The 10,871-nt window shown below is 59.8% G+C and overlaps 1 protein-coding gene across 1 annotated transcript; it reads right to left on the bottom strand.

Moving 5' to 3' along the window:
• Positions 1 to 393: 393 nt before the first annotated feature.
• LOC142070067 (B-cell receptor CD22-like) lies at positions 394 to 9,363 on the bottom strand. Its single transcript, XM_075123043.1, has 9 exons — positions 9,306 to 9,363; positions 7,733 to 7,996; positions 7,035 to 7,316; positions 5,164 to 5,427; positions 3,340 to 3,436; positions 2,915 to 2,954; positions 2,531 to 2,637; positions 1,645 to 1,735; positions 394 to 640 (listed from the first exon to the last, which is right to left on the bottom strand). The coding sequence occupies exons 1-9, from the start codon at positions 9,361 to 9,363 to the stop codon at positions 533 to 535; spliced, it is 1,311 nt and encodes a 436-aa protein (XP_074979144.1). The 3' UTR covers positions 394 to 532.
• Positions 9,364 to 10,871: the final 1,508 nt, after the last annotated feature.

Below are 10,871 nucleotides of genomic sequence, written 5' to 3' on the forward strand. Positions count from 1 at the left end.
ACAAATCCAGACTGGACATAAGGGGCAGGTTCTTCCCAAGGAGAGGACTTGACCCTCGCAACAACTACCCCAGGGAGGGGGCAGGTTCTCCAAACCTTTGAGTCCTTCCATGGCGATCAGGTATCTCACTAAAAGCCCCGCTCTAGCTCGACCCCCAGATCTGGGCTTGAAATCTCCAAAGGGGGTGGAGTTAAGGACACACATGCAAAGGGATGAGTTAATGGCGCTCTAGCTTGACCCTCCCCGCCCCCTCCAGATCTGGGCTGGGTGCAGGGAACCCGGGAGAGGTTCTCCGGCTCAAGCTAGGCACAAGGGCAAACTGGCCGTGCAGAACAGTCCCTTGAGATGCATGGATTGATTCACCAAACCCTCTAGCCCTGCAAACTGCTACAGTTTGATTGAAGGCTATTTACTTTGTAGATTTCAACACGTGATGTTGCCCGTTTGTGTTTTAAGAGAGATGAGGTGGGGGAGGTAAAATCTTTTCCTGGCCCCCCGTGGGGGGAGGCGCTCGGTGAGCCGCAGTTGGATCCTAGCGCTTAATAACAGCATATTCGCAGGTGAAGTCGGCGACAGGCTCCGCTCTCCGGGTGGGAGGCTGCAGCTGGATGGCCGAGTAGTGGATCTCATCCGGGTCACCCTAGGGCAAAGAATAATAATGAAAATGCCCGGCTCTGACGGGGAGCTTTACGTCAGCAGAGCTCAAGGCATGGCTGGGGAAACTGACGCACCAGAAGAAGTGACTTAGCCAAGGCCACCCACCAGGCAGGTGGAAGAGCCAGGAAGAGAACCCAGGTGTCCTGTGTCTCAGGCCAGTGCTCTATCCACTAGGCAACGCTGTCTCCTAAAAAAACCAACTCCCCCCCCCCACAATTTTAGCCTTGATCATTACATCGGGCCTTCTGGAGACCCCGTATATCGACACAAAACACATCAGCTGAGGGCGTCAGCTCTGTAATGGGAGATACACATGGAGGATAACAGCCCTACCACTGCTGCTGGGTAATGGAGCAACTCCTTCAGCTCCACCTTGGGGGTAACAGCTCTGCTCCTCCTGCCATCGAATGGAGCAACTCCACCAGCACACGGCAATGCTGCTACTCAGGCACCAGCAGTTGGATCAGAGCTGGCCCCTCTACAGGGGAAAGGCCCCAGGCCCCATTCCCTGTCCCAGCCGGTGGACGAGATATTGCTGCACACGCCAGCTGCCCAGGGCTTGTCCCGCTGCCCCCGGCGACAGAGAGGCCCCCCAGCATGGCGCTCGCCTCTTCATGTCACCCCCCAGCCCCGTCACTCAGCGTCCCGCCCACCGCTCTGCCCTCCAGCTGCTGGGCGATGCTCCCTGCCCTGCCCCGCAGCTGTGCTCACCCTGACCCAGAGCGCCCAGCCCAGCCTGGTCTCGCTGCCGCTGGGAGCTGATCTCACAGGGGGAAGAGCCGGGACAGAGCCCAGGAGACCTGGCTCCCAGCCCCCTGCCCCCGCTCTAACCACTAGACCCCACTCCCCTCCCAGAGCCAGGGATAGAGCCCAGGAGTCCTGGCTCCCAGCCCCCTACCCCCACTCTAACCACTAGACCCCACTCCCCTCCCAGAGCCAGGGATAGAACCCAGGAGTCCTGGGCCCCGTATACACAGAGTCACTCACCTGCAGTACTCTGCCCATCTTCATGGGCTGGCTGTAGATGTGGGATTCCCCGGTGCCATCCGGAGAGCCCGGGCACACATCGGTGGGCGTGCTGCCAGAGAAAGAGAGAACATTACGCGGGCTGGGGATGGCCCGAGGGCATTTGGGTTGCTAGTGTTCGGTCGGCTGCAGCGCCGTGGCTGGGGATTGGTCAGGCTGCGTCGGTCAACAGCGTACAACCCCTGTGGGTCAGTGGCTGGGGGTGGACCCCTGGGCTAAAGCACCCCAGACCAGACATGAGTCATGGATTTGGGGAATGGGAAATGGGGCCTTTCCCCTTTAGGGGACACTGGCTCCAGTCCAGCCCCGGAGTGGGGGACTGGCTTCCTCGGGAGGGAGGAGGGCAAAGAAGGGGCCTTTCCCTTCTGGAGCAGCAGTCCCCAAACTGTGGGGCACACCACCCTAGGAGGACCTGGAGGAACTTTCCGGGCAGCGTGGACGGGCCAGCCCCCATGGGGGGCAGGGAGGGGGCAGCACCCAGCCCCGCTTTGCCCCACCCGCAGCTCCAGCCCTAGTCCCAGCACCAGCCTCGAACCCAGCTCCTGACCGCATCTCTGGCCACGCTCCCGGCAGGGGAGGGGGAAGGGGTGCGGACAGTTTCCATTAAGGATAAGGAAGGGCGTGACAGAAAATGTTTGGGGACCCCTGTCGAGGGAGTGCTGGCTCCGATCCAGCCCCTGCCCCAAACAGGGCTCATCCCTCCAGCAGGGGGCGCCAGGGACACACACACACCTACACCCCAGCAGGAGGCGTATCAAGCTCACCCTTGGCCACGCTCTCCTAACATGTGGGCACCGCCCCACACCCAGCCCCTACACAGTAGCTCACAGCCAGGCCCGGCTGTTACCTGGGGGCCCTGGGTGGGGCCAGGCGGGCTGCCTTCCCCATGCCATAGTGCTGGGTGTTCTCATAGATGCGTTCAGACATCGGGGTCTCCCCCGGGCCCGGCTGGTCCTGCAAGGCAGGGAGAAGTGAGGCCGTGAGCCACTGCTCTGGGACTGCTCGGTGATGTTTAATAACAAAGGAAAATGTACATAGACCCCCCCCGGATAAACTACCCAGGGGACTGGAAAGACCTTCTGTCCTGCTCGGGGGAGGGGAGTTTTATTATCATGTTTTATGGAGGGGTAACCTGAGGGACAGAGCTCATCTGAAGTCATGCAGTGAGTCAGCAGCAGAGCTGGGGATAGAACCCAGGCGTCCTGGCTCCCAGCCCCATAGATGCACTTACCGGATCGCTGCTCAGCCCCTGGCGTTTGCTCCGCCTCTTCCTACAAATAAAGGAGACCAACAGCTCAGAGGCAAAACGACATCTGCTTCGGTTCAGGAGGGGAAGGAACAGGACAAAGGCTCCCACAAAATAGAACCTCCTGCCTGGGCTTGACCCCTGCTCTCCTGACCACCAGCCCCGCCGTGTAAGCAGGAGGCCATCCAGCCCTTCCCAGGCCCCTGCGGGTGTCAGGTATCTGTGTGGGACCCAACCACCACCATTCAATCACCTCCCCCCGATTGGGTTTCTGTGCATCCGAACTGGCTCTGCAATTCTCACTCCCGGATTGCGCGGGGTTCTCCGGCAAAGGCCAGGCGGGAGGAGCTGGGGATGGCCAGACGACCCGAGACGCGGATATCACCGGTTTGCAAAGCAAGCGCAAATACCTCCACGCTATGACGCCGACCAGCCCCACCAGCAGCAGCAGGACGAGCACAACTGCAGATCCCAGGATGTACGCGGGAGCCTGCACAAGGGGGGTGGCTGGAAAGGAGAAAGGAGGGTTCTTGGATCAACCCTGCAGCAGATTTTCGAACCCCATTTGCTGAGGGACGGCAGCCGGGTAACAAGCCCACAGTGAGGCTGCATGGGGCTGGATCATTAAACGTGGTGGCTTTGGAGTCAGCAGACCTGATGCTCAGACGCAAAGCCCTCCCGTCCCAGCGCCCCCAGCCCCCTCTATAGGCTGTGCTGCCCAGCTGGATGACATTTCCCATGATGCACCACTATCTCCCCTCTTGGTGATCAGAAGGGTGCCTCATAGGAATCCATAGTCAGGGTGCATCATGGGAGATGTAGTTTCAGAGCCTTGTATCCTCATTCTCTACCCTAGGCCAAGGTGTCTGTCTGGACTACATCTCTCATGGCGCACCACCAGCCCCTCTCTTGGTGCGGGAAGGGCATGCATCACAGGAAGGTGATCATGGGAGATATAGATCATGCCAAGGTGCATCATGGGAGATATAGTCTGGCTACAGATCCTGGCCTACAGAAGAGAATGGAAGCACAAGGCACTCAAACTACAACTCCCATCAGGCCATTTTCAATTGAAATATTTCGGTTTTTGACATTTCTATGAAAAGTGGAGCTTTCCCACTTGGGAAAAAAAAACCCATTTCGTGGCCATCTCTACTAGAAACTTTGGTTTTTTTAAATGAAAACCAAGATCTCACAAAATCCCATCATTCCATGTGTGTCATAGGAGTCCTTCGGTGTGGTGCATCATGAGACTTGCAGTACCTGTTCCTCACGCTCTCAGCCTCCTCTGTCGGCCAGGCTGTCCGGCTGAACTACATCTCCTATGATGCACCACCTGGTCCCCTCTTGGTGCGGGGAGGGGCGCTTCATTGGAATCCCTGGCTATGGTGCATCATGGGAGATGTAGTCCAGTCCCTGCCTGTTTGATTAAAGGGCTGGAGGAATCACAGCCAGCCTCCCCAAGACCTCGGGAAAAGGCAGTGATGGGCCTAGGGAAGGATGCTCCATAAAATCTAAGGCCAGATGTGACACAGGCCTCAGGACTCCCCTGAATTCATTCCCATTTGACAGAGAGCAAATACTTTATCAAAACATCCCAGCTTGATTTAAAGATTCCCCGGGACGGAGAATCCACCATGTCCTGAGATCGTTCTTTCAATGGCAAATTCTCCTCCCTGTTCAACATTTGCACCTTATTGCCAGTCTGAATTCGTCTAGCTTCAGCTTCCAGCCCCTGGATCTCTGTCTCCTTGGCCGCCGGGCCCACTATCAATGTTCTCTTCTCGGCGTAGGATCTTCCAGACACGGCTCATGTCACCCCTTCCCCTTCCCTTGGTTCAGCTAAACAGACGGAGCTCCTGGAGTCTCTCACCCTGGGGCAGGCTTTCCAACCCCTGACTCCTTCTCATGGCTCTTCTCTGACCCCTCCCCAGCTGATCAGCACCTCCTGGGAGTGCGGGCCCCAGAACTGGGCACAGGACCCCAGACGTGGTTGCACCAGGGCGAGATCCAGAGGTAAAATCCCCTCTCTGCTCGATTCCAGATTGCCCTGTTCCTGCACCCCGGGATGGCGCTAGCCCTGCTGGCCACCGCGGCACTGGGAGCTCCTGGTGAGCTCGTGATCCACCGCGATCGCCACAATGACCCTCCCCCGCTGGGCCTACGGCACAAAGGCACAACCCCTGCCCTTCCCCCACCCCAGAGGTCTCTTTTCTCACGTCCCCGGCACTTACACAGGACGGTGATGTTGATGGGGGGGGACGGGGACTGGCCGATCCCATTGTTGGCCTGGCAGCGATACTCCCCAGCCTGCTCCGCCGTGATGCTCTTCAACACCATTTCCTGCTGGGATCCTTTCAGCTGCTGGTCGCCCCGGTACCAGGTGTAGGAGTTGGGGGCGGGGAGGCTGCTGGTGTAATTGCACGTTAGCGTCACCGATGCCCCTTCCTGCGTGCTGGTGCCCGGCGCTGCCGTAACATGGACACCTGTGGGGGCATCTGGGGGCGAGACGGAGACACGGGGCGTGAACGGAGAGAGACAGAAAGGGGGGACATGGCCCAGAGGGGGGAAGGGATCCAGGGCAGGGGGTGAGGGGCAGGGCCTGGCCCATGTGGCTCCAGGGGGCGAGAACAGGCAGGGCGGCATGGGGATATGGGGGAGGAGTCCCCCAGAAAGGTCTGGGAGCACAGGGCAGTTGCGGGGGAGAGGGTCTGGCCCAGAGCAAGCTGGGGGCCTGGAGCAGGTGAGGGGTGGTACAGGGCCTGGCCCACATGGGGCTGGGAGTCTGGGGCAGCTTGAGGGGGGGCAGAGACTGTCCCAGAGGGGTCCGGGGACACAAGGCAGATGGAGGGGCAGGGCCTGGCACAGAGGCAGCTGGACACCTGGGAAGGTGGGAGGGGACGGGGCCGAGCTCAGTGTGGAATGGGGCCCCGGGACAGGTGGGGGGATGGGCAGTGGCCCAAAGGGGGCTGGGGCCCCGGGGCAGGTGGGGGGGACACAAACTGAATTTGTCTCTGCTGGGCCCAGCCACGGGAGCAATGCAGAGGAGCTGGGGGCCCAGCCCAGAGACAGCAGCACTGGGTTGAGCAAACCCAGTTATGAGGAGGCGGGGGCGGAATATGAGGCTAGGGCTCACAGAATACCAGGGTTGGAAGGGACCTCTGGAGGTCATCTAGTCCAACTCCCTGCCCAGAGCAGGACCAATCCCAACTAAATCATCCCAGCCAGGGCTTTGTCAAGTCTGACCTTAAAAACTTCTAAGGAAGGGGATTACACCACCTCCCTAGGTAACGCATTCCAGTGTTTCACCACCCTCCTAGTGAAGAAGTTTTCCTAATATCCAACCTAAATCTCCCCCACTGCAACTTGAGACCATTACTTCTTGTCCTGTCATCTGCTACCACTGAGAATAGTCTAGATCCATCCTCTTTGGATCCAGCTTTCAGGTAGTTAAAAGCAGCTATCAAATCCCCCCTCATTCTTCTCTTCCGTAGACTAAACAATCCCAGGTCCCTCAGCCTCTCCTCATAACTCATGTGGTCCAGTCCCCTAATCATTTTTGTTGCCCTTCGCTGGACTCTCTCCGATTTCTCCACATCCTTCTTGTAGTGTGGGGCCCAAAACTGGACACAGGACTCCAGATGAGGCCTCACCAATGTCGAATAGAGGGGAACGATCACGTCCCTCGATCTGCTGGCAATGCCCCTACTTATACACCCCAAAATGCCATTGGTCTTCTTGGCAACAAGGGCACACTGTTGACTCCTATCCAGCTTCTTGTCCACTGTAACCCCTAGATCCTTTTCTGCAGAACTGCTGCCGAGCCATTCGGTCCCTAGTCTGTAGCGGTTCATGGGATTCTTCCGTCCTAAGTGCAGGACTCTGCACTTGTCCTTGTTGAACCTCATCAGATTTATTTTGGCCCAATGCGCTGGGAGGGATGAAGCAGGCAGGAGGAGGCGGAAGAGGGCAAAGCGGGAGGGACGAGGCGGGTGGGGCGAAGCAGGGGGGACGAGGCAGGGGCACGCGGGGCTGCTCCAGGAGGCCCTGTGGGGAGTATCGGGGGCTGCGAGGGAGGAGGCTCTCGCCAGCCCTTGCTGCTTACGCTGAACTTCTACCGATTCCCTCGCAGAGAGGCTCAGATACCCCCAGCCGGGAGCGGACACCCAGACCCCGCACGCGTAGCTCCCTCTGTCGGAGACAGCTGCCTTGTCAAAACGTAAATCCCGCCCGGTTCCTGGCAGCCACACGTCCCCGCGGCACCAGACGTACCCAGTGATGGGCCGCAGGGCAGCAGCCTGGCAGTGCAGGGTAAAACCGTCGCCTTCCCTTAGTGCTGCCTTCCCTGCCGGCCACGAAACCTCGACCTTGGGCACGTTGGGGGCGACTGAGGGGAGAGTCGGGTGAGAGTTCGTCAGCTGGACCCCAGGACTGAACGAAGGGGCAGGTCCCTCTGCATCCAGTCCCTAGGGGGGAGAATATTTGCTAGAGCCAGATGACTGTTTTTGAGGGAATAGAACCTAAGAGTCCTGATTCTCATGCCCCCTGCTCTCACCCACAGATCCACTTCCCTCCCAGAGCTGGGGAAAGAACCCAGGAGTCCTGGCCCTGAGTCTCCCCCACTTTAACCCACTAGAACAGCCCCCTCCCAGAACTGGAGATAGAAGCCAAGAATCCTGATTCCCTGCTCCCCCACTCTAGCCACAAGTCCCCAATCCCCTCCCTGTGTCAAGGATAGCACCCAGGTGTCCTGGCTCCCGCAGCCCCTGCTCTAACCATGCCATGCGTAGAAGCAGAGCTCACCTGTCCCCAGGGGCTGGGATTGGTCAGAGTCACACTCATCCCAGTATCCATCCACCTGGCATCTCAGCGCCGCGCCAGGGTCCAGCTGGGACGGGGATATTCGCAGCTCAGACGCCCCAGCCCCGCCCGAGGTTTGCCCTGGGCTCCGCCGTGCGCCATCTCGGTCATACCAGGAGGGGGGATGGGGGCACTTGGCCGCCACGGAGCAGGTGAGGGAGGGTCCCGGTTGTATTTGGAGCCCCAGGGACGGCTGGCACAGATCGTCTGTGAGGAGAGGAGGGGTCAGGAGCCATTGAACCCTGCTGGGGCCCTGGGCCTGGCAGCGCTCCCAGGGGTCACGGCCTGGCTGCAGAGCGGGGAGCAGCTCCCAGGGTGTGGGCATGGCCCAGCCTGGGAGCTTGGCTGGCCCCAGCAATGAGGGCTCGTGGCCAGGAGGGAGAGCAGCAAAAGTTCCCCTGAGACACGGGGAGCGCTGGGTCTGCCCGGAGGGGGCGCAGCCGCCAGCTGGGGGCACCACACGTCGGGCCTCAGACTGGAGCCCTAAGCGGGATTGTTTTTAATTCTGTCCCGTTCCTGTTATTCAAGTGCCCTGCTTTGGTTTTTGCATTTTCATCCCCCTTCCAGCCACAAAAACCTTAAATCCCACAAATCCCACAAGAGAGACAGATCCCCCCAGGCTGCTAAACCAACCAACCACCCGACAGAAACCGGTGGGTGACGGTCTGATCTGTACCAACGGGATTCAGAGACAATTTTTACCACAAAGAGAAGAAAACAAATCTTGCTTGAACCAGGTAGAAACACACTTCAACTCCTGTTATCCCAGAACGGGTCTGACCTGACTTGGGTGTGTGCATTTCCCCAGGTTTGGAGCGAGGGAGATAAACACGGAGAGGAAAGAGAAGCTGAAACAAAATATTTAGCTATTTCCCCAGTCGGCGACTCTTGGTACATTTATGAGATTTAGTGTTTTCCGGCCAATTAACGCAGCCTGGTTTTTTGCCCACCCTCAACAAAGTTCATTTTACCCGCTCCCGCTGTTCTGGGGGGTCCTGCAGCGTCCCAGTCCCACTATAGTCTCCACCTGAGAGCCCCTCACGCCTGCTGCGTTACACTGGCTGCAGGGTCAGTCCCAGCGGCTCTTCAGCGCTGGCCAAGGGTTAGACAGAGGGACGGGGACGTGGGTCTGGCAACACAGCCTGGGAGTCTGACCCACAAGTCCCCCCCCGCTCTAGCCACTCCCCCGCCTCCTCTGGAGCTGGAGAGAGAATCTGGAGTCCTGACTCCCAGCTCTAAGCACTTGGATTTCCCAGCAAGGCAGAAATGGGGTGCGTGTGTGTGTGTGTGTTGCTGTTTTGATTTACTCGACCATCCCTCACTCGTGCCAGGGCCCTCTACTTCGAAGTGGAAGCTCGCGCCTGTCTGTGTGTGTCCGTGTGTCCGTGTCCCGGTGCTGCCCCCTGCTGGAGGGGACAAGCCCTGCTCGGGGTGTCTACGCTGGCGTGTGGGGCCCACTCTGAGGTTCTCCTCGGGCCCTGCCTTGACCCGGGGGTGCTGGACGGAACCTGGTTACCGGAGACATTGAGCTGCTGTCCTGGCTTACTCGTCCAGCCATTGCCCGCTGCTCTCATCGTCCATCTGTCACTGCTGCCAGTGCGCACTGCTTCGAAGCGGAAGCGGTAGGTGCCCTGATCGCTGGGGCGCAGCCCCGACACCCGCAGGGAGCAGTTGTGCTGCAGGTCCCCCAGATAGCGGGCGCGCCCCTTAAAGTCCGCATGGACACGAGCCTCGTCCCGGTGATAGACGGTTTGATCCTTGTCCCGTGTCCAGCTCACGGCCCTGACCGTCCGCCCCGCGGGGTAGGTGAAGGAGCAGGGGATGGTCACGCAGGAGTCGGTCCCTCTAGCCAGGGGCCCTGGTGCGAATGTCACACCCCACTCCTGGGCGTAGGCGCCTGCCGGGGACAGGAATCGGGGATCAGACCGGCGCCCAGCCCCTGAGAGTTGGGGAACCCGCCTGCAGGCTGGGCTGCTGCACGGATCCCGCCGGGAGAGGCCAGCATCAGCTCAGCCCCCAAACCAGGGGCTTTAAAACACAATCGGGGACGATGGGTTGTGGTTCTGTCTGAGCCCAGCGAGCGCTCCCCTGTGAATTGGGGAAGGGGAATTTGGAGATGCCCCCCCCCACATCAGCCCATCCCCAGCAACTTATCACCCCAGCTGCTGAATCACTCCTGTCCCCCCCGAGTTCTCCCATCAGTCCAGGCCGACCCCCTCCCCGCATCTGCCCAGCCCCGCTTCTGTCTAGTCCGTCCTTAGTTCACCCCCCCTCGCTTAAGTCCCCCTCAACCCCGGCTCAGTTCACCTCCCCATCCCCTCTCAATTCAGCCCCGTATATTGCCCCCCAGTGCACCCCTCATCCCCTCTCAGTTCAACCCCCACCCATAGCAGGGTGTCTGACCCTTGGGCCAGAGGCCCTGACTGCAGGAGGAGCCCCACTGGTGAGGGGTCAGGTTAGGGTTGCCAACTTTGGTTGGACAAATTACTGCCGGTTTCATCACATAATAATCTTTAATTAAAATTTAATTGTTAATTCCTGGACACTCCAGGACAGTCCTGGAGGGTTGCCAACCCTAGGTCAGGCACTTCCCATGCACAAGGAGCGGGAGCGGACGCGGGCAGGGTCCAGCCGGGCCGGAGCTGGGCGGACGGACAGGGCAGGGAGCAGAGCTCTCCGGGCCGGCCCAGGAGACACCCTGACTCGCTGCGACAGCCAGAAGCCCGGAGGCAGGACGTGGCGGAGGGAAAACGGCAGCCCGGGGGACGAGAGCGGCTGAGGCCCTCGCTGCTCAGCCCAGCGTGGCCGAGGGCTAGACCAGGCTGACTCTGCCATGAGAACCCAGCGTGTTCTCCACCGGGGTGAAACCAGCAGCGAGGACCCAGCCGCTCGGGGTCAGGTTCAAGGCCAGACGCCCCCTAGGCTTGAACTGGAGCCGCTGGTGCGAGTGGCTGGGATTTCCCTGCGATGGAACCCGGTTCCGAGCACCCTCCCGGCAATGTAGACGCACTCCCAGGACTGGGGAAACAGTCCCCACCGGTCGCCTGGCTGGCAGCGCGTGGCGTCTGTGTGAATTACTCAC

The sequence above is a fragment of the Caretta caretta genome, chromosome 24 (genome assembly GCF_965140235.1).
Source record: "Caretta caretta isolate rCarCar2 chromosome 24, rCarCar1.hap1, whole genome shotgun sequence".
Lineage (NCBI taxonomy): Eukaryota > Metazoa > Chordata > Testudines > Cheloniidae > Caretta > Caretta caretta.